General features: G+C 40.0%; 1 protein-coding gene across 3 annotated transcripts; it reads left to right on the top strand.

Annotated features, from left to right (window-relative positions):
* The first annotated feature begins 794 nt into the window (after positions 1 to 794).
* On the top strand, positions 795 to 27,390 carry zranb1b (zinc finger, RAN-binding domain containing 1b). Of its 3 annotated transcripts, none has more exons than XM_044372702.1 (10): positions 795 to 1,175; positions 2,455 to 3,521; positions 11,172 to 11,359; positions 13,978 to 14,131; positions 14,995 to 15,066; positions 17,986 to 18,184; positions 19,360 to 19,480; positions 19,932 to 20,061; positions 25,068 to 25,297; positions 25,486 to 27,390. In XM_044372702.1, exons 2-10 carry the CDS (start codon positions 2,549 to 2,551, stop codon positions 25,702 to 25,704), a joined length of 2,286 nt encoding a protein of 761 aa, XP_044228637.1. In that variant the 5' UTR covers positions 795 to 1,175; positions 2,455 to 2,548; the 3' UTR covers positions 25,705 to 27,390. The 3 variants fall into 3 exon arrangements, with proteins under 3 accessions (XP_044228637.1, XP_044228639.1, XP_044228638.1); XM_044372704.1 differs by lacking the exon at positions 795 to 1,175 and adding an exon at positions 1,224 to 1,245; XM_044372703.1 differs by lacking the exon at positions 795 to 1,175 and adding an exon at positions 1,915 to 2,340.
* The last annotated feature ends 546 nt before the right edge of the window (positions 27,391 to 27,936 follow it).

Genomic DNA, 27,936 nt, shown 5'->3' with positions numbered 1-27,936 from the left:
GTTGTTTTCTTATTGTGGTAAATTGAGTACCGCTTTGAAATATGCCAATAATTTTTGCATGCTTTCATACAGGGTGCATTCTTGTTCGACTTTTTTTTTTTTTAAGGAGAGGAAAATGTGTTTTTATGGGTTAATTACACGGCATAAAACCTGTAAAATGACTACAATTACTACAAATCCTTGCACGGACTTGTACAAAAACCAATAACCATACATTTATTTTGTATGTTTTATTTTTTATGCGCAAAACCTACTGGCGCTTGTGTAAATGACATCACTTTGGAGTGGGACGGCAGTTGCACCCATGCATACATTTTCACCGATAAACAAACGAGGATAAAATATAATTATGGTGCAAATTAAATTTCAACTTCAGCTTTTGGAGTGCATAGATGCCCGTGAATAATAATAATAATAATAATAACAATAATAATAATAATTTACCGTTGAGAACTGTTGCTTAAGGCTGTCATGCATTACTGCAGACTGCTTGCTGCAGTATTTTTACGATGACATCACCCTCTTATCCCTTTTGAGGAGATACCACGTGGTTGATTGCCAGTGATGCACACAAATAAGGGATGCACGAATTAAAAACAAACATGTTTTTACTTTAACTAGCTGGGCATCCTCGACCAAAAGATAATAAATCATTTTAGACGGAGCTGCCGTTACTATTAATGTGTCATTTAGAGTCTGTTTTGCTTTGACGGAGCCTTTTAACAGTTGGAATGAGAGACGTAGAATCTGATTGGTCGATGTGAGGGGATACACAAAAATCAACCAATCACATTGGTTGGCAGACTCAGGTGGTAAATCCTGCTCCTGCCTCTGACTGTAACACGGCCCAGAGCTCTCTGCGCTCCCTCGTAGTGTATTTTATAGCCCTGCCTCGGTTGCTTCCCTTCCCCTGTGCCGCCATTAAAGCCGCTCAGCTCGGCGTTTGGAAATCGGGAAGAGGATAAAAATGATTTAAAGCGGCACCGCGGACAGCCGAGGGACGGGACTAGGGGGAGGGGGGGTTCTCGCTTTCTGGTAGTACATATGGACCTTCAACTTCCAACTAAAAGGCGCCCCAAAGAAGTAAATATGCGGCTAGTGTCGGCAAAGTAGGAGCTCCGTTTGTTTTGGTTGCAGTGGGGGAAACTGAGGAGTGTAAACACGGCAGAGCAAAGGTAAGAGGTTTTAACGGCTACCAACCGTCATTTAGAGTTTGGTAAAGGACCTCTCCAACGGTTACAAACAGTAAGAGGAGCAAAACATAATCCTATAATGTTAGCGAGCAGCCAGCTAGCTTGGCTGTAAATTTCTGGCTGGCAACCGATTATACGTATAGCCTAGTTGTCATGTAAGATAACAAACAGCTAGTTCGCTCCGTGTGTCTGTTAAGACGCGTTATAGATAGTAGTTTGTTTTATAAAGAAGAAGTGATGTGAGCTGTAAATGCATGACATGACACTTGTCGAGCTCTCATTTGATCTAAACTCAGCTTGTTTGCTTCTTTTCGTTTATTTTAAATGATTTTCTTGTCACAAGTTAAATTGGTTGACTTTAAAAAGCGGGCGAGTTTTTTTTTTTTTTGTTAGTTTTACATGCATCTCTGCAGGGCATCGTGTCAAATGTGTTGAATTTCTCACGGTGTGTTGGTAAACTTGGAGGCGTGGTGTAAACACAGCACAATCAATTTCGTCTCTGAGCTGCCACCGTGAGATAAGCTGATGTTAACTTGTATGTTAGCTGCTGTTAATCATGTTCAGACTGACATATCACGGACACATGTGGTTTGGATAATTTAGTTTCATATGTAGGTAATAGGCTTTGGGGCGAATTCAATTTCAGGGCATCAGTAAAGTGTCTTAACCAGTCACGCGCCTCCCTGCTGGGTGTCTGGTTTCATCTGTCCTTGTCTCTTGTTACCCTGCTCGGTTGTAGGGCACATTTGCCCGGTGTATATAACTTACTGTAGCCTATGTGTTTATAGCCAGTGCCGGGTTTTAATAGAAGCGCGGAGGTTTAGTGTTGCACTCAAAGGCTGCACTTTGCTTTGTGGGACTGTAAACATAACAGCCTTTGATTTTTTTTGCTACAAATTGCTGCCAGATCAAGAGCAAACAGCACTGTGGCAAGAACTGGCAAGTGTTTGAGAGTAAATGACCCAAAGGCTGAGTGGCACAGGTGGCTGTATTGAAACGTACTTTGTTTGGGTTGACTGTAACGGTGCATTATTGGAGAGATTTACCTCTAAAAATCTGGTGCATTAAGTGCAATATCTGTTGTTTGTTAGAATGCAGAAACATTTCATGAAGTGTACACTTTGCATTATCTTTTGACCTTTCACAAGTGAGTGTTAGTTTGTCTCTTTTCATCGTAGAGTAGTCAAGTTCAATATGTTTACTTGGCATGACATCAAGGTGTTTTAGTAAATGCCCTGTCTTTTTTTTCTTTGTACCCCAGTGTACTGCTTGCTGTGTGATCTCCTTGAGAGTGGATCTGCCGAGCTGAGAGCCTCTCTGAACGGCAGGAAGCCTCCCTCAGTGGCGGTGCGACGATGACCGAGCTGGTTGCCAAGTGGGCCTGTGAATACTGCACATACGAGAACTGGCCGTCAGCCATCAAGTGCACCATGTGCCGCGCTCAGAGGCCCAGTGGGGGTGCCATCATTACTGAGGAGCCCTTCAAGAGCAGCCCTGCTCTGGATGCCAGTCTTCACCAGTGGGACCCTGCAGGCCTAAGCAACAGCCCATCCCAGGGGGGCTCCAGCTTACTTATTTGTCCAGACTCCAGTGCCCGACCCCGTGTCCGCATTGCTGATGTACCTGAGACAAGTAGCAAGTGGTCCTGCCACATGTGCACCTACCTGAACTGGCCTCGCGCCATCCGTTGCACGCAGTGCCTGTGCCAGAGGCAACAGGCTCAACAACAGCAGCATGTGCAACATGCAACCCATCAAGGACATCATACCCAGCAGCCACGCAGCCCTACAGAGTCACCCCAAACCTCAGGCTCTGGATGCCGCCCTGCTCCGTCAACCACCACTACAGACCCCTGTGAGGAATATAATGACCGTAACAGGCTCAACACTCATTCACAGCACTGGACCTGCACTGCCTGCACTTACGAGAACTGGTCCAAGGCACTCAAATGTGTCGTGTGCGACCACCCCAGGCCGAACAGCTTGCTAGCTGAACCCATCGAACTAGCATCAGAGCCTGAGAGCCAACAACCTTCTTCAAAACTTAACGAACAGGACAGGGACAACAGGAGGGGCGTTGTTGGGCATGTGGTTGGGCAAGGGGTAGTGGGTGTTGTAGGTGGGATGGGGGGTTGTAGCAGCAGCCAGAGGAGGTCTCCCCCGACCTTGAAACGGGAGTCAGAGGTGAACATGGACTTTCAGAGGATCGAAGTGGCATCAGGGGCTGGGATTGGGGGCAAAGAGGAGCTGGAGGTGGATTTCAAAAAACTGAAGCAGATTAAGAACAGGATGAGAAGGACTGATTGGCTGTTCCTCAATGCCTGTGTTGGTGAGTTTCCAGAATATATGATCTTATTGAAGTATGTTCAACCATCCCCTAATGTATTTTCTTGTTAGGAGATCGGCAATGAGTCAACTAAATGATGTAAGACAGGGGAACACTGTGAAATGGGTGACTGTGAAATGGGATTTCCCAGAATTTGTGTGAATGACTTATCTGCTTTTACGATCTGCAAGGTAATTATTTGCTATCCTGTTCACAAAGCCCAGTCCAGATGATTCTGATTTGCGTCCTACTGATGCTGATGTACTGTAAATGCTTAGAAATCCTCTGCAGTCAGCTTGTGTAAAACTTCCCTACACAAGCAGCAAGTGTCCTGCCACCCACACTGTAGACCGGTGAATGTGGAGTGGGAGGGAGGATGAACATTTTAAGAACTAGCGATTGGTTTTTTTCCCCCTCTCTCACACCGCTATCTCACTCTTTCTCCTGCCTTCGCCATGGCTACGTAGAGTTTGTTCTGCATGCCCACTCAGCCTCCCGTTCTTCTTCCATATCTGTCTCTTGGAGAAACAACTCGCTTGTGTTACTCTGGCAGCACACATTTGACATCCACTCATGTGTTTGATATCACAGAGTTGTGCAGTTTTTTCAAGATGTTACATTCCTCAAAGAAAAGGAATCATCAGGTCTGAAGGTCGGAAAATAGACCCCTTTAGTTAGTGTGCTTCTGGTCTTATACTGGGTCTCTTACTGCATGTAAGATGGTGAATTCCCTCATGTCTGAGTGGCTTGTCCCCTTGGGGCCAAGTATTATCTGGTCAGAATGTCTGATGTGAGTGTGTGTGATTCCTTTTAACATATCCAAATATTAGATCTCTTTATCTGTCGGGAAATGTCCGTTTTTTTCCACCCTGTCCCTTGAAGTAAAATTAAATCCAAGCCCAAAATCAGTCTCTATTGGATACCCAGTTGATTACATGTACTTTAGAAATTTGTGCCCCAAATTCTGTTATAAAGTGCTCTCAAATAATCCCGCAATTGAGCAAAACTACTCTTGTTCCTGAGATGACAGACATAAACATACATGACTTATTCACACATGCGTGTTTGTAAACAGTGGCCCCCAGTTTTCTGGAAGATGGCCTTGCTTCCTAAGGGACCAGCTGCAGTAAAAATAGCGTGACAAATACAGCCGAAGTCAAAAATAAATGTCTTGGGCAACAGAAATGACCTTCGCCCCGGTAGTGTAGATGACCCAACACTAACTCAACTGATGTTGCTTACATGTATGATGTTTGTGTGGACATTTGCATGTTGAACCAAGCATCTCTCCTCAAACTAGTGACAATACATTACATTCTTATCTTGATTATTAGCCAAAAACAGATTTGTGATTGTTCAGTTGTTTTCAGAGAAGTGGATTTTAAGATTTTGCTTTTGAAGGCCAACACTGACATAACATGTGCAAATTATCCTCCCTGTTGTGGAAAGGTTTCTTTCACAAACGTTGGAATTAGGAGAGAGTGGTTTAATGTTATGGCGTCATCATTCCTGAAACCCGATGCTTGGGACTTGTAAGTTTGATGAGCCACAAGAAGCCCTTTTGCCTGGTCACTGAGGGGACTTTTTCTCTTTGTGTCCACTTGTTTGTGTTGGTCCAGGTTTATTGGTCTATTGTCTCCTAGTTAAAAAGACTTTTCATGACCAGGCTAAGGTGTGCTGAAAATGGCCTTTCCAGAGAGATACAGCAACCTGTAAAGAAAGACTGTGGCACTACTGAATGAATGTAATCAGCAAATAACAATGTTGCACGAATTAGCACGAATAATTAATTTTACCCAGGTTGATTACCTCATGTTAGCATCTCCGGAAAAAAAGAGAAAATATCCTATTATGGAGAACATATTAATTGTTGTCAACACATCCAAAAATAGTGGTTTTATTATGCCTCCAGGCTGGGGACAGCCATGGCTGGAGGCGTTATGTTTTCGGGTTGTACATTTGTCAGTATATGCGTAGGTATGTCCCATTCTCTCGTGAACACGATATCTCAGAAACGCCTTGAAAGAATTTCTTCAAATTTGGCACAAACGTCCACTTGGACTCAAGGATGAACTGATTGGATTTTGGTGGTCAAAAGTCAAGGTCACTGTGACCTCACGTCCATCCCATTCTCGTGAATGCGATATCTCAGGAACTCCTGAAGGGAATTTCATTACATCTTGCACAAATGTCCACTTGGACTCAAGGATGAATTGATTTTAGTGGTCAAAGGTCATGGTCACAGTGACATCACAAAACACATTTTTGGCTATAGCTCAAGAATTCATTTGCTAATTATGAATAAGTTTCACACAAATGTCTAATAAGATGAAATGATGAAGTGGTGACATTTTATATCCAAAAGGTCAAAGTTCATCTTCACTGTGACATCATAATGTTCTGCAAAAACACTTTCCTGGCCGTTATTCAACGCCATAACTCAGGAACAGAAGGGAAGATTGTGATCTTATTTCACATTGGTCGGATACTGAATAGATGACACTAATGTTGGGTGCCCACCGTTAAACTGTGGAGATTTTAAAGATCTTCTGTGCTGCTGGGTTGAAGATGTATCTGACGCATCCACGTTATAGAATTTGTAGCTTCTTTGCAGCAACATCCATATCTGAAGCATCATCTGCTGTCATGGCTACAACCTTGTGTTCTATGAGAATCATTTTTATTGGCCAAGTATGTGAACACATACAAGGACAATACACTTAATGCCTTCTATTAAAATCCCTCAAAGTCTTCACTACTAATATTATATGAGTCTGGACAGACATGGATATAAACTGTAAATTGACTGATTGGCAGAGGCATACAACCACAAGGCGGTATTTCTAGTTAAGATATCAATAGACTGGATCAAGTCATATTTCCAGTCCAAATTTCAGTGGTGTATGTGTCCTTTCATTCTCCTAACTAACTCATATACTTATCATATGTGGTTGATAGATTGGGAAATGGCTAGGATAACATAGATAGCCAGATTGTCACTTGCACACTGAATACCTACATGCAGTTCAAAGCCTCCAGTCCTGACATAAGAATGTGAGAGGAAACAGGAGCATGGTCAAAGGAAACCCGTGTGAACACAAGGGGAATGTGCAAACTCCTAACAAACCTGTGTCCTACTTTCTGTGAGGTGACAGTACTAACTGGGGGTAGCCGATAAGGGGAAAGAATATCTTAATCATTTTAATGTTTACAATATATAGCTCTATATATAAATACATTCTAATACAGTCACTTAAATTGGACCTTTCTCAGTCAGAAGAGTCATTATTTAAACTCAACAGCCTTTAACAGGAATCATATTTCAAGTAAGGACAGTTTTCTCAAAGAGGTCTGTTTAAACTGGATCACTACAATTGAAAGTATACAGTTAACAAAAATTATTCTCACACAGTAGATAAAAAATATAAAATGCAAGTATACACCACAAGTATGTATAAAATATTTAGTGCAAGAACTAAAAAAAAATCAGTATTCACTAAGGTCTGTTTGCCCAAAATACTGTAAGCATGAGGCATTGTGTTAGAATATGATCACATATGTAGCAATACAGCAAACCTGGTCTCAATAAATTGTCTCATGATATTGGAAAAAAAAACTATAAAATGTTGTATATACATGTATGGCTCCCTTAACTTCTCAGAAGTTTTTCTCTTTTATGACTTAGTGGTCTGTCTTGGTTGATAAAATCTGAGATGGTGTTGAGAAATGCAAGATGGAAAATTGTCAAAACAGTTTGGGAGCTCCAGCGGCAACGTGAACACATCTCCTTGAAGGAAAAGTCGGTAATGTAGTCTCTTAGTCTGTGTTGGGCCTGGTTGCTGTTCCCTCTCTTTACTGCAGCTGACAGCCTTGTTGAAGCAGATCTCCCTCTGCCTGCGGAGTAAAGTCAGATTTATATATTAATACCAGCAGGATGTCTGGCGTAATCTCAGGCTACTATAGACCTCTTCTATGGCAGACATGCTGATATAATATTGCAGGAAAAGCACAGGTGTAACTAAAGCCCCTTTTAGACATGCACCCCTTTACATTAATCTGATGGAAATTTAACATGTCGGTCTCATGTCTAATGGCATTAACCGTGGATCAGGAAGAAATCTCAGTAAGACAGCACACATAACACCAAAGCCCTACACTGCGTTTAAATGCAACCATTATAAACGTTATGGGTGACTCCTGTTCTTTTCTTCCTATTATATTTTAAAATATCGGCAGGGGAAAATACCATAGTCTTCTTTTTTTTTATTCATTCGTGTTCCTGTAAATGGGGAAATCAGTAAAGATCATTTGGCATAAGAGAGCTCCTAAAAAAAGCTGTCTGTCAAACGGGGATTTGGACTGGGTTCACTGAATGTACATCCATCTTACAAGTAATGAGGTGTCAGATTCAGCGCTCAGGCTTATTTTTCTTGAATCTGTAATCAGTTCAGCCAATAAGGTAAAATAATTCCACTCTTTTACAAGTTTCCTTGTCAGTATCTTGACAATCACTTCAAATATTTAAAAAAGAAATGGCTCCAAAGACTAACAGCGAACACATTTTCAGTCTCAGGAGAGCAGCTCCTTGTAAGACGAGCTTCGCTAACTTGTAGTGCTATATATCACAATATTATTAGTCTTTGGAGCTGTTTCTAAACAAACTACTGTTCCTATACTCTTTGGGGAGAAGGAACATGTCACCCAGTGCAGCGGTGTGGCTCACTGACATGTTTTTAATAGTTTTTGGACAACAGAGGTCTACAGCACGGAGGAAAAAGATATATCAGGCTTTGGATACACACACAATACTTTTAAGAAAGATCAGTTCATGGTTGGTTTGGCTCTACACATGAGATTTGTTGACAATAAGAACAAGACAAGGTCAAAACCTAGTATATGGCTGCACTGTGTATGGTTAATGTGCGAAATTGTGACTAGTTTGTTGCAGGGATAGTCAGTGGTAGTGTCTGTTGTGTGAATTCCTGGATATTAGATGTTCATCTGCAATTTTCTGTAGTGGTCCCAGTTATATCTGTTAAAGCGTACTGAAGTAGTATATCACATGACATATATATGAAAATGCAGTTGCAAAAACAATACTTTCCACTCATATCTTGGGATGTGTGATTTGAAAGAGATCTTAATTTAATTTTGATTATAACTTTTCTAATTATCTGCTATCTCCCTGCTTTCATCTGTTTCTATCTGTGGATGTCTGTAAACATATGGTCTCATCTATATGTTTACGTAGGATTAGCATGCTAGGCTAACAGTCTGTCAGCAGTGTGACATTACATCTGCGCCATGATGTCTTTCAGAGCACACAGACAATGTAAACACACATGTCACCTTTCCAGCACAGTGCTGTTAAACCGGAAACATTGCAATTACACCTTATTTTTAGACAGTCAATGGGCTACACACAGCATGGCACAGCTATGCTAATGATGCTAGCCATGCAAACTAGCTGCTAACCACTGTGCAGGCTGGTAAAATGGATCCATCATGTCTCTTTGTATCAGCGGGTTGGTGCTGCTGTCAGCATTGGAGCCTCCGTGTGAGACGCTTTGGTCGGTAAATGTGTGTTTTTTAAAACTTATTTCGGGACTGTAAACGCACCCTGAGGATGTAATAGAAACTGTTTGCGCCAATTCATTTTGAAAGAGCAACGGCCAATAAGGAAACTCCAACACTGGTCCAGCTGCACCAATGGTGTAACTTCATCACTCAGTCAGTCAGTCAGTGATGGACAGACATTCAGGTTTATAGGGCTGGTCCGTGGCCGTTCCAGTTAAAAAAATAGAAAATTGCCAACCTATCCTTTAAGAGAGGAGAAGATGGGGATGTAGTTGGGAGCAAGAGGTAGTAAGCACTTGTTTCTGTAAGACAGTTTTAAATAATAACTGGAGTGACCATGCTAAATTTGAAAGTTTTGGGCTACTGCTGAAAATTAGTTCTAGTCAATCACAGGTGGTTGTTCTTTTTCCTGTGATAGAAATCTATCAGATAACCCACGTTATTGAAAGAAAACAGCATGCACTCTGGAGGAAATAGACCAGCATCACTTAGCCTAATCTATCCTCCCTCATCAGTCTGTCTGTCTTTTACGTGTACACCTGTTTGTGTATTTGCACCTTTTGTGTTCTCTAAAGGATCTGTGAGTACAGTACTGACTGCAGGGCTACAGGCACACCCACACTAATGGAGTGTTCTGTGGAAAGTAGTTGTGATCCCTCTCTATCACACTGCGCTGCCATTGTGTAGTTTCTCTCTTCATCTCTCTCACAGCGCTAGCCAGCTCCACATGGCACAGCGAGTCCTTCCACCCACTCCATGTCTCTCTCGCTCTCTGTCTCACTCACACACAGATTATGCAGCTGAGCATTGTGTGTGGTCCTTTGACGTGAGAACAAAAGCTCAACAGTGTTTTAATACTGTCAAATGTGCGAGAGAATGCTACACAGGCTTTTAGTGTATATGCTAGAAATGGAAAGAGAGATTTTGTGAAGCCGTGTAGCATTGAAATCAAGTTACACTTTGTTCATTTGGTTTTATTTTATTCTGTCATAACAACACACATGTCTAAATAATTTATTGTCCTACAACAGCTGATAACTTTTCTTTTATCTCGCTAGTTTGATCCTCATGTTGAGCTGAGCACACAGCCATCCACATTTCATTGTTAGTCGACCTTTATCAGTGTGTGCTATTGCTTTGGTTTAGGGGCTGGACTAAAAATATCCACATCCTCTAACCTCCCAGGACAGTTCACACACACACACACACATATCACCTCACCTTTTTTAACTCCTTCTGATATTTACAACACAAAACGGACCCAAAATAATGTTGAACACTGAATGTGAATGAGTTCATAGACAGGTAGTGTGTCTAAAAGGAAGGTTTAGTGATAGATTGTCTTTCTACTTGTGCCTGTGAAACATAATAACTTCAAAGCAAAATAGGCTGTACTGTGTTTTTCTTGTTTCTCCTAATGTTTGACTACCTTAGTAAGTTGGTCAGCAGTTGTTTGCCAGCTGGTGGTTGACATAAATGGCTTTGGTCATTTAGTAATGTTTGCACTTTGTGCCCCCAAAAAAGTCGAGTAAACACCTGCATCTGTTTGATCCAACACATTCTTCAGCCCTCATGCTAACATCTAAACCCAAAGATTAGAAGGCGGAAAAACTGACAGATTACTTTGTGGCCCCCTATTGTTTTTTTTCCCCTTGACTTCAAAGTCAGTGAAGTCTTGAAGCTGTTACAGCTGCCACAGAGATAAAGCACATTCTCATCTCTAATATTTTATAGTTTTTTTGTTCTGAGCACAGAATGTCCTCTGCACAAGGTTGTACTCCGGATAAGTAATTTTTGTATCTGTTGTGCTCAGTCATGACATGGTTTTTAACCACAGTGATCAGCATGTCAGCAGTGTATTGTATTATCATTTAAGCTACATCATAACAAAAAGTAAGTTTTGATTTCAAGTGCTGGTTTAAGAGCTTATGATGTATGACGAACTTGTGTTGACTTCAAATTGAACACAAAATGTTAATTGGTTCTACTATGCTGAATGTCTGTTATCTTGTGAATGAAAATTTAATTTGTTAAAGTTGTTTATTAATGTGACTTTTCCCTCTCTTTCTCTGAAAGGTGTGGTGGAAGGCGACCTGGCAGCTGTGGAGGCCTACAAGTCATCAGGAGGTGACATCGCGAGGCAGTTAACATCAGACGAGGTGCACCTATTGAATCGTCCCTCTGCGTTTGATGACGGCTTCACGCTTGTTCACCTCGCCATCCGCTTCCAGAGACAGGACATGCTGGCTGTGTTGCTCACTGAGGTCAGTGGAGACGACCGATAGATTGTTATATTTTCTCTCAGCATATAATGGACAGGAATCACCTGTCTGAGGTATGAGTCCTTCTGAAGTCTGATCCAGTTTACACTCACATGGATCTGCCATGTCGCTCAGAAAAAACATGTAGGTAAATCACAACTAACACTTAAAGGTTAAAAAGTTATGTTTACATTCACTGCTAGTCACCAAAATTCATTGCGTGTATCTTTGTGATCTAAATGTGTTGAATCCATTTCCCTCCTCATGAAATATTTGGAAAACAGTTTTTTTTAATTATTTTAATTCCTGCATTGTTTACATCCATGTTTACTGGCTTGCAGTCTTCTTGTTCTCTGCCTCTGTTGGTGCATTGCTGTGTTTTTCGGCACATTGCAGCCACCTGTAGATCAGTGGTATAGCGTGAAACGATTGTTAAGACTGTGTATCGTGTCACCCGCAAAACCACAAAATGAGGACCCACTCATAAAAAACTCAACAAAAACTGCCCCATAGTGCTACTAGAGGTCAAAAACTCCACAGGGAACCTTAAACACAACATCACATCTAGCTGTTCCTGTTCCCGTTTCACCTGCTGTTATTCCACAATAATAACAGTAATAATAATTTACTGGAAGACATAAATTATCTGAGACTTAACATGCAACTTCAAACAAAGCATACAATGAAAAAGGCTGTAGCTTGAAAATCCCAACATCAAGAATAAAAGCAAAATCAGTGGCTCTAAGCTCCTGACAACAGAATTAAATCATAGTAATTTTATTTAAGAATATGAGCGTGTCTACATGGACCGGTGTGAGTCATATGTGAACTCTGGATAAAAATTAGGAAACCAAAAACTGGATAATAGCAACCAGAGGATCTCTTGTGGATATTACACTTTGATTTACTGTATAATTGCAGCTGTACTTGGTTTTGTGAATAGAGAGGCCGGGTGCACAGAGCATATAATAATATTACATCCTGGTCTATAATGCACCTTTCCTGTATTAGTAATTATTTTGTAATGTTAGTGATTTTTATATCCAGTATTGTGTTCCCTCCCTGACGTGTCTGCGAAACAAGAAGGCTCACTATTATCGTATGCGTGTCAGCAGTGTGCTCGTGCCTGAGGTTGTTTGCAGCTCCCTTCCCGTCAGCGCTGTGATCCCAGATTATCTGTATACACACCTCTCCTCCCACACTCAGTCACTGTCCCAGTTTCTTTTCGGAGCGGGTCAGTGAGACACTGGCTCATGCCCCGAAAATGGTTCAAAGCTGACAACTGCTTTAACATCTCACACACGTTTTTCTTTCCTCCTCTTGTCCCGAAGGAAACTTAGACTGGATTAGTGGAAGTAAATTTGGCTCGAATCACAGAGTCACTTACGTAGAAACACAAAAAAGCAATAGCTTTTGTAAGTATTAATCTATGCCACATTGTTCTCAAAACTCAAAACCTTTCCCTCAGATGTCAGTCATGGTTGTGAGGGATTACTTTTCTGATGGCTTCTCAAAAAGTGTTGTTAACTTGCAACACATACCTCATCTGTGTGTTCTGATTTTGAGTCTTCCTCTCCCAATTTCTCTCTCTGTTGAAATCTGTGCCTTTTTTTAGCAATTTTACAGCCTCAGTTTCACTTCCAGGAAACATCCCTCAGGCTAAATAAATCCCCATGATGCCCAATCTGCATTATCCCCATGAATTTCTATAGGTGCTCTTCATACAGTTGCCCCACTTTCTTACATGCAGTGATCCATCCTTTACCTCTGCTTCCACTGTCTTTTTTATGTAATGTTTTAGACATAGTGATTTCTTCACAGCTGAGTTCTTGAGCTTTATTTTTTGTGAATAAAACTTCAAATAATTTCTTAGACAGTGTTGCCAGATTGGGTGGTTTTCCACCTAATTGGGCTACTTTTTATTTAGTTGGGCGGGTAAAAATTTATCTTCGGCTGGTTGTGATAATCTTGACAGTTTCCACAGACAAAAAGATCCCTCCTCTCTGATCCGAATGGATTGAGAGTGACAGTGCACCAAGTTCAGAAGGCTCATGCTGCATTCATGTAAAATTGGAGTCGTCATAATAATTAATTATTAAGTTCACAATATGTAAAAAGCATTCCCGAGTTGCAGTTACAACTGGGAAAATCAGATTTTTCTGAAAGCACAATATATTTGACTTGGCACTTAATAATACAAAAGTGCCTGAAAACCAAAAATATGGACTCCTCACATCAGCCAAAAAGTCAATATAATCAAACCCAAATTGAATTGATATGGTGATATATTGTCAATGCACAGCGTGTTAATCCTCACACGACCAACTTTGTGATCATACAACCGTAACTCACAAGTTGTCAACATGGGAATCCATCCAATCGCTACCATCCATCCCAACTGACAGCATCAGCTCGACACACAATGACTGAGAACTATACCAACATATAAACCTTTCCTAAAAGAAACTTAATAACCGGGCCACTTTTTATTTTTTTTGTGTGTGTGTGGTTACCTGTGTAATACAACCCTCTGCAATTGTTAGAAATGTCCTTGCTCAATCCTAAGCCTCTGTCTCGCCTCTGCCTCTGCTTCCTTCCCTTTGTCCTCCTCCTCTCTGCAGGTGTCCCAACAGGCAGCCAAGTGTATTCCGGCCATGGTGTGTCCTGAGCTAACAGAGCAGATCCGTCGTGAGGTTGCGGCCTCTCTTCACCAGCGCAAGGGAGACTTCACCTGTTATTTCCTCACCGACTTGGTGACCTTCACTCTGCCTGCAGGTCAGCACCTCCTCACCAAACAAACAAGACAAAAAAATAACCTCTTTGGTTGAGATAAAGGGTTTAAAACAACAGGCTGTGCATTTATGAAATCATAACTATCATACAGTGAATTCCAAATGCTGAGTGTACTGTCTGTATTTTGTATTTAAGGGGAACTTGAACTCTGTAGCTGAAAAATTGTGTCTAGCAATCCCGTTCGACTTGCCAAGTGTGTGATAGAATGCTTGTTTTGTTTACTTGTGGTGTATGAAATTGCTTGTTGTTGGGATGCTAAGGGAACATAATGCTACAGTTGTCTGTTTCCAACTGCCAGAAGACGGAGGCCACCTCTGGCTCACTGTTTGAGTATTGTTCTTGTATACTGAGTATGCCAGCCCGCCAACTACACGTCTCTTGTTCATAATAAAGCTATATTTGGCATTTTTTTGCCAACAGCAAAGTTGCATGTATTTCAATGTTGTTTCTGTTGAATTTCACTGTATGGAATAGCTACTATGAATTAGTCTGTTGCTGGTAGCTAAGCTAAGGATTTTTGACCTTGGCTTCTGGCCACTATGGAAAGCCATTCTGTTCAGTTCCACAAAGTCAATGCATTCATTTATTTTAGCTAAAGAATAAGCTACTGTGTTGACAAGAGCTCTGAGCATGCAGAGAAAGCCAGTGGCTATTGTGGAAAGAACAAAACATGGTGGCTTGAGTTGAAATGAGCCACGGCAGAAACATTTTCTAGTTGGCCTTTTCAGTCATTCCAGTGTTCTAGTTAGTTTAAGTAGAGATTAATGCGCTCATTAAATAAAATGAGATTCCTAGTAAGCTCTTTTGATTTCTGTCATTAATTATTTTTGGTTCTTTTGTTTCAGACATCGAGGACTTGCCCCCAGCCGTTCAGGAAAAACTGTTTGATGAGGTGCTGGACCGAGATGTACAAAAAGGTGAAGCGTTTACTTTCTCAATTTCATGACTTAGTATTGCACTGACAGATTGCATGCTTTGCTTACATATAAATGCAATTGCTTTGAGAGAAAGAGAAACCAGATCCAAGATGACTTTGATGGTCTGGCGCCTTGGCAAACAGAGGGAGCCCCCTCACATACTCTGTACTATAATGGGAAGGATGCCGAATACTGGCAGTGTTATATTACTTATTTTCCTTCTTGCCAACACGGTGTTGTGCCTGCCTGATTGTCACCCTGCCAGGCAGTCTGTCTTTATCGTGTGCACCAGTTGCGTCTGCCCTAATCAGCCTAATTGAGTTTTAGGGATTTCTCTGATCCCTACTGAATGATCGTACTTCCCCTCAGCCCACACAAACATAAACACACTTGTGAAAGGCATCGCTCTTCTGCAACACTTCATTATCTGCTCTAGGCATATGTTTGGTCGTGTGTCCGATCAGCCTAATATTTTTTGTACACATTTATGACTGTATGCTTAAGGACCTCTTGTACTTGCAGTGTACTTGAAAAACCTATCTGCAATGCATTTTATACTGCCATTGACTGCTGACTGCTCACTTCTCTTAACTGGCCTTTGGCCTTTGTCGTTGCTCAAAAACTGAACCATAGAAAAGTTTGGTCTCATCTTGAACTGGAGCATCTGCAGATAAATTCCATACCTGATATGTTATGATCCACTAAATTTACGCACGACACGAGATGAGTAAATTGCTGTTTTTGTTAGCTTTGCTGCCATGTTGACTCTAAGGGAGCCAGGAGGGACAATTGAGAGAGATTTAACTCTTCTTTGTTTGGGAGGGGAGAGGGAGGTAGGGAGGGGTTTTATTTTGTATGGTGTGTTACCACAAAAATGTTCTAAGAAAATAACAATGTTTAAATTGAGAAGTTTGGACTTATCGTTCTGTTTATTGTTTCCTTATTACGTTTATACAGTTAGGTGAACCCAGGAGGATGCTCGGTTAAAATACCATTACACTAGTCTACTGTATGCATCTTAAAGGAAACTGAGACTATACATGCCCCCAGACACACCTGGTGGAGATCTGCACTTTACTGAGTGCACTCTTCTAGTTTTTTATGTGTCCTGCTAAGTTGTATACCCTATAATCAGACCAATATGTCCAAGATTAGGCAAAGAAGTGTAAAGAGGAGCCCTTAGGTTACCTTCAGGATCCTCTCTGGGTGTGCTTGCTTGCATTTTAGTGATCACTTTTGGCAAAATAAATAATTTTTGGAATGTCCATGTGAACAGAAAACAGTCTTCTTTTTCAGGTTGAGGGATTAAGAGAAGACCAATTAAGACAGGTTTAAACCTGATTATCTGGCTTGTAAACCCCTCACTGAATTTCTTATGGGTGCATGGTGTGTGTATGCATTTGTAGGACAAAACCCAGGACAGAATGGGGTGGGGGTTTTGTGTATAGGGTGGGGGTTGTTTTTTTTTGTTTGTTTTTTCTTATTATTATGTGTCTTGACTGTCTTTTTGTTGTTTGTTCTGTCATGAGCACACTGAGGCAAATTCATAACAACTAAGTTGTGCCAATCAAGTATTGAATCTTGAATATTGAGTCAGAACAAGTATCAGTGTAGCAATGTAGTGTAATAAAAGGAAAGATCATTGCCAGAAGCTGTGTGTAGTCGTGTCCAGAATAATCCTACTCTGATTTAAACTGAACAAAACCATATTGGTCGTGTCATGTTGTTGTTGGCGTCATAAACTAAAAAGCACAACTACTAAATAAATTTAGTTTCCACAGCTAAACAAAAGGCCATTTGTAAAGTTAAAACACATGTGCACACTCAGAAAAGACTGTGCTTTCCCTCTATAGCGCTTGTTGTCACACCGCAGTGCCAGTCCACATGCTCCACTCACCCCCTCACATCCCCCTACTGATTATGGTCCATAATCAGAAGAAATCTTATTACGGACCACGTACACAGGTGTCATCAGTAACAGTGCAAGCAGTCATTTTCTGCTGAACGGCACTGAAAACTGCAAGGTCAAAGCATTCAGTCATCACAGACTGTCACTAAAATTCAAAAACATGTCTTGTTTGGTGTCTGGCTGTGAGTGGCTGGATGCATAATGCAATAAAAATGTTAAAACTGTTTTGTCTTTCCAACTGTAAACACCAACGTAGCTTGAAGACACTAGACATCACAAGGCAAAGTAGTGAGCTAAGCATGATATTTTTGTAATTCACCAAAAAAGCAACAACTATTGAAGCCTTCACATTCTGTTATAAATATTTTGATTTCACAGCACTTGAATAGTTCTGTTTATTTCGCTTGAGAGGTTTCAGTATTCTTTGTTTTTCTCTGCGCCCTTCTCACTGGTTAGAAGTGGGTGGAGCTTATTTGGAAATCTGTGATGTCACATATCTCCATGCACCAATCAAGATTTAACAACATCTGACGCCAGTTGTGGCTGTTTGCTTACATTATCAGTCCTGATTAAGCAGAGATTTTAGTGTTAAACTATTAATAACTACAGATGTTTTTTTCCAAATTTTAAATGTGATTTTTGCTCATTTTGTCACAACTTTTTAATGTTACAGAAAAATACATAGATTTGCCTTATCTGATTTTCATAGCCTTACTTCTCACTGTTTGTGGTGTACATGCAGTCCCATGGAGACACTGTTATGCCACATCTATTTTGACAGGTGTGAGTAGCCATTACCACCCTCCTAAACACTCCTTTCAAATGCCTTTCAAATGCCATCACCTGTCTTGCAACTTGGAGAAAAAAAAACAGTATAGTCTTCTCACAACCCTCACTGTTGCATTTCTTAGGACAACATGTTCTCTTTGACATCAAGTAGTTAGTGCCACTGAAACACGAAGGTTACGCAGAGAGACACAGGACTCAAATTTCCCTCCTCTCTTGTTCAGAACTTGAGGAGGAGTCTCCCATCATTAACTGGTCCCTGGAGCTCGGGACGAGGTTGGACAGCCGGCTGTATGCCCTGTGGAACCGGACGGCCGGGGACTGTCTGCTGGACTCTGTGCTGCAGGCTACATGGGGCATTTACGACAAGGACTCGGTGCTGCGCAAGACCCTCCACGACAGCCTGCACGACTGCTCTCACTGGTGAGGCCTGCGGACTCGGGACTAGGATTACAAGATTACAGTTTTATACCGATATAAAACACAGCCCCTTGACATTAAAACAAGCTGATTGGTATCTAGCTTCAGGCGTATTTAAAGGTGTTTAGCTGAATGACATTAGATCAACGGTACACAAATATTGTGTAATTTCAGCATGTGTTGTTGAGTCTAGCGGGCCTGCATGCTGCTGTTAAGGAGGATGATTTTAATGTATTTAATTTGAGCAAATAGGGTGAATATACTCAATGTATATTTGCACATAGAGCAGATTAAATGACTTGAACAGGTGTGTTTTTACAATAAATATATGACTATTGCTGCATTAGGCTCCTATAATAAAACATCCATGTCTCATCCGTGTTTATCCATACACTTTAGGCATTTAGCTGACACTGTCTTACACGGAAATGTTTTCTAAAAGTGAGCTGGTGAAGTTTAATGTCAAGCTCAAGGACACATAAACAGCTGAAAATTGACTTTCAACAGTCCCACATCGTGTTTGCTCAACATTGCATGACTATGTTAGAATTTGGGACATGTGGTTTAGAGGTTGGGATATGGTGCCAGATGCCAAAGTTGGATTTGCAGACTCATACATAGATCTGACTCTTTGATTTGGAAATGAGAGGTTTTGACTAGAGCTTTAGGCTAGTTTGAGAAGGCAAAAATTTTTTAGAGGAGCTTAACAAACTCTTCCTGTAGTTTAAAATTGGGAACACTGAAACAAATGAAGGCCAGAGGCTGATTCTACTAGTACATAACAGTCTGGTTTGATATCTATTCCCAAGAAACTGTGGCTTTTTCAGTGAGAAAATGACAAAATAAATTTACCCTTCCTGCTTTTCTTTGACAGTCATTAGTAAAGAGGCAGACATGAAACAAGATCAGAGAGGTATGACATGCAAAAAAAAAGGTCCCTGGTTAGAATTGAACCAGGGATGTTGCAATTATGTGGCATGCGTAGTAACCTTTCGGCTACTGAGGTGCCCCAGAAAATTACTATTTAGATGCAATGAGTAATTGCCATTCAACCGAAAACCGCATCAGAGATGGAGGAAAGCAGAGAATAGCAGCCACACGTCTTCCTGCACAGCAAGGTCAAATAATGTCATAAACAAATCTCTTTGTGTGTGTGTGTGTGTGTGTATGGTCTGCAGGTTTTACACACGCTGGAAGGAGTGGGAGTCGTGGTATTCCCAAAGTTTCGGCCTGCACTTTTCACTGCGGGAGGAACAGTGGCAGGAAGACTGGGCTTTCATTCTCTCGCTGGCAAGTCAGGTATGTGCACATGCACACATAAACACACACACACACACACATTAATATGGAGGGCAGGAGCTTGTTGTCAACACTGTAATGTGCTTAAAATGTGACACACTAATGATGTCTGAATTATGCAAGAAGCTTTACTCCTCTTATCACAGTATGCTTAATCTGTAATGCTCTTTGAAAGTGCATCCTGTCTGTCATCAGCATTTCTCTGCTTCTCTCTGCTCGGTGTGACCTCACAGACTAAGTATTTGGGCGGGTTGTTATTATATCTGTCATTGTATCTGGGCGTGAAAGCACAGTAATTGTGTGTGTTTTTAATGGTTTGAGACTTGAAGTATGCTGGGTTTACTTGGCAGAGGAAGTGTATTTACAGTACTCAAAAATTCTTGCTTTGTAGTTTCACTGGCCGCAGATTTCTAACTGCTTTTCCCCCTTTGTGTTGTGTTTTCTTTTACAGCCGGGATCCAGCTTGGAACAGACCCACATTTTCGTTCTTGCACACATACTTCGTAGGCCAATCATCGTCTACGGAGTGAAGTATTACAAAAGTTTCCGTGGGGAGACACTCGGGTACACCCGTTTTCAAGGTGAGCAGTTTTTGTCCGGTGTTGTTCTGGTCAAATATCATTAAAAGTCAAGTTTAGCTCCGTTCTAGTGGGCGTAGAAGGACTAGACTTCCTTTGTGAAATAGCTGCAGCCTACATGTGTCTGCATAGCTCACATAGCTGACATAACTGCCCCTCTGATCTGTCAGTAAATTAATATTAACGACATGTATCAGTCTAGCGTCTGTCATTTGACTCAAAATAACATAAACAACATAACCAAACTGCTGAAGGAGCTCATTCAGGAGTGTATTGTGGTGCAGGGAAACGTTCAACACACATCCAGATACATTTGAACACATGTAACCCATCAGAACCCCCCCCCCCCCCCCGAGTCAAACAATCCCGTGAGCGTGGAGAGTGGGGTCCACCTTGGCGAGCAGTAAAAACAGTCTGGCTTTAATTTGCCTGTTGACTAATGCTGTACAGGGGATGATGAAAGTGCTCTGTAAGGGCCGGCTGCTTGTGGTAAAGCCTTCCTGATGGAACAGTGATTTACTGTTGCCAGGAGCCAGTGTAAAACACAGAGAGAGAGACATGCATATGGGCGCCTATAGGGAGGGGAGGGGAGCTCAGTTAAAGCGGTGACCAAGTGAACCCAGTAAAAACACGGTGGTTACTGGGACAAAGAGTAGCTAAACAGAGGCGGCTCAGAAGTGGTGTCAGTTACAGTGGTGTTCATAAAGTGTGAGAGCTGCTTTGTGTATTACAGAACAGAAGAAACACGAGACACTAAACCAGTATCTCACTCTGTAGGTATCGTTGACAACGTGTTACGACATTTCCAGCGCAGGAATGTAACTAAGTACATTTACCGTACTGCACTGAAGATTTCTCCATGACATTTGAGAGGAAAATGTTGTATATTTTACTCCACTTATTTGACAGCTATAGTTCTTATTTATTTTTCACATGCTTCTTTCATGTTTACACATCAGTAATAATAATAATCCTACAATATGATTTATATTCTGCCACATAAAAAGTACTTTTCCTTTTGATAGTATAAGTAGATTTTGTCTAATACTTCTATACTTTTACCTATGTAAGATTTTGAATGCAGGACTTTTACCTGTGTTTTTACATTATGGTGTTGCTATGTTTACTAAAGTAAACGATACAAATACTTCCTCCATCACCGGACATTTCTTCTATTCTTTTATTCCAAATATTTTTATTGAGCCAAAGAAGCTTGCACATACAGTATATTGTTGTATCAGTGCTCATTTTCATTTATATGAAAGAATTATAAAATGATATTTACATATTTTCACAGATATGAAACAGATGACATGAAGGGTATAAGATTGTATTTTGAGATTTGGAACAGTATCAAAAATAAAGAAATTAAAAAGAGAAAGGATAAAAATAAAAGAAATGAATAAGTTGAAAAAAAATAGACAAAGATAAAATAAATGTGTATGTACTAAACGAAAGAGACATAAAACAAATCTAAATCTAAGAATAGGAATATAACTCACATAAGGCAGTCTAGGTCTTTCCCACCTGTATCTTCCCCCTTAGTCTTCTTAATATTCCCAAACTGCTCCTGTTTCCCTGTCCTCTACCCTTCTCTCACTCATTTACTCATTAAATCAAATATGAAACAGTGTATTATATTATGGGAGTCTGCCCTTTTATGACATATCTTATCCTTTTCCAGTGTAATGTTCTGATTAGATCACATAGCCACATTTTGGAGGAAGGAACCATTGTTTCTTTCCATGACATAAGTAGTCCAAGTAGTATTTGATTTTGCTGTGATGAAGCAAAGAGAAGAATTGTTGTTCGGTTGTGGTGAGTCTCCTTAATGCCTCAGATACGCCCAGAATAATCAATTCAGCTCTGGTTCTAATGGAATATTGATGATTTCTGAGATGTTGTTGAAGAAACATCAAAAAGATGTAACTTTGAGGCAGAATACAAAGCTATTAAAAGGGTTGCTTCTGAGGAATGACATTTATCATACATGGGTGGATATATGCTGTGTATTTTACCTCGGAGTAATGGAGTTTATGTAATATTTTAAATTGTATAAGAGGGTGTCTGGCGTTATTTGAACATTTATGTATGTGTTTGAGACTTTCTTCCCACATGTCATCCGGTATTTGAAAACCTATTTCTGATTTCCCAACTGGTTTTAAAACTTTCAGGAGATGGAGATGTTATTGATATCAGGGTGTCATATAGGTAGGAGATGAAATTGTCTTGATATGATGACGTTTTAAGACGATTGTCTATTTTTGATTGTCTTTCAATTTCAAACCCTGTTAAATCTTTTCATATGTAATCTCTAATTTGTAAATATCTGAAAAAGTTGCTGTTTGTGAGATTAAATTTCCTTTGTAGTTGTGTGAATTTGGCAAATGTATCCTCAATATATAATGTAGATATTTCTCACTATGGATTCCTGAGTCACTGCATGTGCAGAAGATTTGATCTAAATTGGACGGGATGAATGTGGGATTTTTTGTGATGGGTAGAGCAAATAGGTTTAAGACTGAAATTACAGGTTTAAGACAGAAATGGGATTTAATTTGTTTGGTTATGTATGATAGGATTATAATAGTAGATTTATTCATCAATCAGAGTGGGAGCTAGGAGTATAGCACCTACGGAATAGGGATAACAATCTTCTTCTATTTTTAACCAGTCAGGTGGAGAGATGGAAGTATTTCACCAGAAAGCAAAGGACTTAATGGCAGAAACTCAGTAGTATAGCAGGAAATAAGATGAAATGTTTTCTACTTATCCTATGAGTTCACTTATTTTAGGAAGATCACATTTAGTAAGAAATTCATTCATAACTGAAGATTCTGTGGTGCTCTTCGATATGTATAAGCTAGAATAAACCCCATCATTTACGTCTCTGGTCTTTGTCAATGTGGTTCCATCGTTACTCTTAATCTTATGTATCATTCAGTAATTCTCTATTTTCCTAAATTGTCGTACTAGTAGGTGTGTACTTCTCTCTGAATTCCAAGTATTATTATTTTCCTCTCTTGCAGCTTTGAATGATATCACACAGTGCCTCAAAAAGGCTTTAAAGGCCTCCCATAAAGTGAAAGGAGTGGTCTCTGGTGTATCATCTGTTTCAAAATAGGTTAATTTGGGCCTTGAAATATTCCCAGAACTCATTTTCAACTAACAATTGTGGGTTTAACCTCCAGGTCCCACATGGTGTAGTTAATATCTTCTAAGGGGGCTGTGGTCTCAAACCTCAACCCTTCGCAACAAATTTTACATTTAACATTTGTTGTGAAGGGTATCAATTTTGCATCCACTAAGAAATAATCAATTCCACTATATGAATTATGTACTGAGGAGTAGAATGAACAATCTCTGCTGGAAGGTTTCATAGTCCACCATACATCTGAAATATTTGTATTTTTTAAGTTAAATTCAGTTATTTCTTGGGATTCTTTTGGTAGAGGATCTGTCGAGATATGGATCTAGTGTAGTGATAAAATCCCCTTTTATCAAGTTTGTTTGAGATATATCTGGTTTTAATGCAAAGGTGTTTTTGTTTTTTTAATTAAGGGTTTCTATATTTGGGGTATATAAATTTACTAGGGTCATAGTAGTATTATGTATTTCTCCTACTACAACAAGGTATCGTCCCTCCTTGTCAACAATTGTTTCTTTTTGTGGGTGAAAGATATTCATTCTCCTATTAGACTGCTATAGCTCTTGTTTATGTGGAAAAAGTTGAGTGATATATTTCCTTTATCCATCTTGTTCTGAGCCTGTTGTGGGAGTCATTTTTCAAGTGTGTTTCCTGTAGAAACATCATGACTTTAATGATTTCAAATGGGCCAGAACTTTGCCTCTTTTGACTGGACTATTAATTCCACTTGTATTCCAACTCATGAATGTTAAACCTCTCTTTCCATCTCGAGATCGATCACTTGCACTGTTTTGCATCTGTATTGTTTGCCGTATAGAATATTTTCACTGTTCTGAACCAAATCAGTTTCTGAGTGAGTGAACCTGCCAACCCAACCTCCCCCTCCCCCGACAGACCTCCCAGTTCCTGCGTTTAAAAATAATAACAATAAAATTAACAGCAATAACAAAAGTAATATCTCTCAGTACTATAATATGTCCTGTGTGAGCTCACTATGGGAAGAAACAAAATAAAACTGACTTTAAGTAGCTTTTTTATTATATTCTTTCATTTTTCCCTCAGACCTATCCAATCAAATCAAATTCATAAGAAGGTTCTTCTTGTTTGTTTTTTTTTCTCTTGACAATTTTGGCCCAAATTTTCCTTTCTATCTTTCATTCACTTCATGTGACGATGAAAGAACATGTGCATAAGAAACAAAATCTAAATGAAGGGAAAAAACAAAAAGATTAATATTAAGTTATTATGTAAATAAGTTTTGTCCAAAAGGGAGCTAACAACAGTATCACCTTTTTCCCTTCAAAAGCTTCAAAAACACCCGCAGTTATAAATAGTGTCAGTAATGTATCATATAGTATTACAGCCTGTTCTCTCTGTGAGTTTGTTTTATTACACGTAACTGGAAAGAGTAAAAATTTTTGAAAACAGGAGAGAACGCTGAATCTATTCAGAGAAAAGTGCTAATTAATAAATGAATGAGATATTTTTTTGTGTGTATTATTCATGCAGTACTTATAACTGTTGAAATCATTTTCATTGAGTTGGACATGCAACTGTGAGGCCAAATATCTGTGAAGAATATTTACATTTTACATTTTTTTAGATGTAAACTATGGTTAAAAAAGTGGTCAGTCACACTTTATATGACTAGTTTCCTATTTGTTAAATAGATATATACCTCTACTTCTACACAATACATGAAAACTGGTTTTAAACAGCAGTAACGCTCAAACAGTATGTTGTACAGCAAAGATGATACATATTCTTACATGGCTGAACATCTACAAAGGGCGTTTCTGCTCTGCTTTGTTTATATTTTCTATATAAAGACGTTCTGTAATCTTCTGGTGTCTCTCTGCAGGTGTGTACTTGCCCCTTCTGTGGGAGCAGAGTTTCTGCTGGAAGAGTCCCATCGCTCTCGGCTACACGCGGGGCCACTTCTCAGCGCTGGTGGCCATGGAGAACGACGGCTTCGACAATCGCGGCGCAGGCGCCAACCTCAACACAGACGATGACGTCACAGTCACGTTCCTGCCGCTGGTCGACAGCGAGAGGAAGCTGCTTCACATTCACTTCCTCTCAGCACAGGAAGTAAGAACCTCCCGCCCTCCGCCCCACTATGTCAATAGATTTGTCTTTTTTAAATTTTGCTGTTCATTGATGTGTTTATTGTTATAATAATGAAACAGACGCCAGTTTTAAAAATACTGTCCTGACTTTAGACTGGTTACGTGGCTCCCTCTGATGGTCGTTTATTTCCCCCCCCCTCTGTCCTTCAGATGGGTAATGAAGAGCAACAAGAGAAGCTGCTGCGGGAGTGGTTGGACTGCTGTGTGACGGAGGGCGGGGTCCTGGTGGCTCTTCAGAAGAGCTCCCGCCGCCGCAACCACCCGCTTGTCACCCAGATGGTGGAGAAGTGGCTGGACGGCTACCGGCAGATCCGCCCCTGCGCCTCTTTGTCTGACGGCGAAGAGGAGGAAGACGACGACGACGAGTGACAAAACTGAAGCGGGGGGCGGAAGGCGGTCTTACAGGTGGCCTCCACACACCCCCCCCTTTCTCTCTCTCTCTCTCCTACAGTTTTCCTTTGTTTTTGTTTTTGTTTTTCCTTTCCTGACACGGACAAACTGTGAAAGCCTTCAGGAGAGGACGGGGAACCACGAGCCCCCACCCACCTTCCACCTCTGGACAGAAAGACATTTTGCAACCCTCCGAGCACACGCAGGCACTCTTACATACACTTAAAAACCACATTCAACACTTAACTCAGACGAAACCTGAGACTGACGTACTCCACTGCTGCAAAACAACAGATCTGGGGAGACAATAAAGGTTTACGAATGCAAACTACCTTTTGACTTGTTTTGATTTTCAAATGTAAAGGAAAAAAGGAATCTTTATCCATAGATGTAAATGCATGTGGTTGTTTAAAAAAAATAAGAGTATAAGGAAATACAGTATACCAGCATTGATTCAAATCAACACTTTATATCTGTTCAGTATGGGCACTGACAAAAAGCACATTTCCAAATTGATCTTTTTGATGTTTTTTCCAGTTGTAAAGGAGTTAGCATTTTGTTTTTGAATGGGCAGGGACAAAGCCAATATCATTATCTTTAGAAAGCCAGAGATTGTGTAATAACAAATGACTTTAATCCTTATTACTAAGCACTGCACATTTATTAAAACATTTCTATATAAATATCATTGCTTGAATTAAAGGTCATATATGAAGCTCTTGAAAAGGGAGATGTTCCCTTTTACAAGTTAAATCTACACTCACTACGGTTTAGCACACAAACATTTATGTTGGATCTTTGGTTTACCTTTTTTCAGACTGATTGAACTGAGAACTTGTGTGTGTGTGTGTGTGTGTGTGTGTGTTTTTCTCTGAACTTACTCTACATATTTATTGTTTGGAAACTTATTTGAGCTAATAAGAGCTTTCTGTATATTTTTTCTCTCCTTTTTTTGTGGTTTTTGTTAATTATTCTCTCAATCTTGATGAAGACATGTTGCACAGAAACACTGTTGCTGTGAGGAAAGAACCAACCATGACCATCAGTGGAAAAGTTTACTTATGTTGTTGCGTGCGATTTAGTACCTCATCTGGATGCCTAAAACCTGGTGCTTTTTTTGGGCAGTGAGACACATTCAAAGTCATGACATGAACCGCGAGCTACACTTGTCTCATTGTTATTTCCCGCTTCCTTTTGTCCCTTTTATTCCTTATAGCATACGTTGTTAAGGTCACCCTCACGGTACACGTCAATTCACCTCCTCTGTAACGCCTCTTTGTTGTCATTCTGTGAAACCCATCTTTAATTTTTTTGATTAAGGTCGTTGTGAGAGACTGCAACATTATAAAACCAAAGCTGACTGAAAAAAAAAAGAAGAAAAAAACACAAGTTGTTGTTACTTTTTTTTTTTTTTGCCGTGAATGTTTGCATTTTTGTTTTTTTTTTCCTTGCCATTGCGTACTGTAACCCCTTTCGTGTTTCATTCAAGTCATACACGTTTTGAGCATCACCCTGTATGTTGCTTTGTATTTATGCAATAGTTGCAGTTGTGACTATGATGGTTTGTGGATTTAGGCCTGACTTCACTATACAGAGTGTAACGCAAAGAACAGGCAAAATAAGGAAAAAAAAATAAAGGAAAACCTTTTTGAATGTCCAACTAAACTGTTTCCTGTCTGATATTCCTCAGCTGCCAACAATGCTTCATGTACCAAAGATAATTCTGCGATTTTACAAGTTTTGCACTACACTTGTGTCTTTTAATATGACTGTTACCTTCACAGGAAGAGACTTTATACAGTATATAAAGTTCCTGAAGCAGAAGTTTCTAACTTCACAATGTGCTCCTCGATTTCTAGCACCCTCTGGTGGATATAAATATACTTAATATACACTTGTTATAGAAGCAGGTCAATTGAAGGTCATAAATCATTAACAAACAAATCTGGGCAAAACTTCATTGTAACCCCATTATTTAGTATTTACAAGCAGTATGTAAATAATAATTTATATATTGTAGTTGCAAGCAGACAGGACATTTTTAAATGTCTAATAATGTATTTGTTCATTGTAACTTCTATAAAGTGTCCGTAACTGGTGTATAAATGATATCAGTATATAGCTACCGTCATATTTATTGATATTTTATTCACATGAGTAAATCTTTGATGTGTTATAAAGCATTGATCAACTGTTTAAACCCACGAACAG

The sequence above is a fragment of the Thunnus albacares genome, chromosome 14 (assembly GCF_914725855.1).
Source record: "Thunnus albacares chromosome 14, fThuAlb1.1, whole genome shotgun sequence".
Lineage (NCBI taxonomy): Eukaryota > Metazoa > Chordata > Actinopteri > Scombriformes > Scombridae > Thunnus > Thunnus albacares.
Note: the sequence above shows the minus strand (reverse complement) of the source record. Positions and strands in the feature narration are given on the sequence as shown.

Coding starts and splice junctions, on each gene's coding strand:
- zranb1b (XM_044372702.1), top strand. CDS start 2,549: ATGACCGAGCTGGTTGCCAAGTGGGCCTGTGAATACTGCACATACGAG. Junction 11,360..13,977: donor TGGCTGTGTTGCTCACTGAG/GTCAGTGGAGAC, acceptor TCCTCTCTGCAG/GTGTCCCAACAGGCAGCCAA. Junction 19,481..19,931: donor TTCTCTCGCTGGCAAGTCAG/GTATGTGCACAT, acceptor TTTCTTTTACAG/CCGGGATCCAGCTTGGAACA.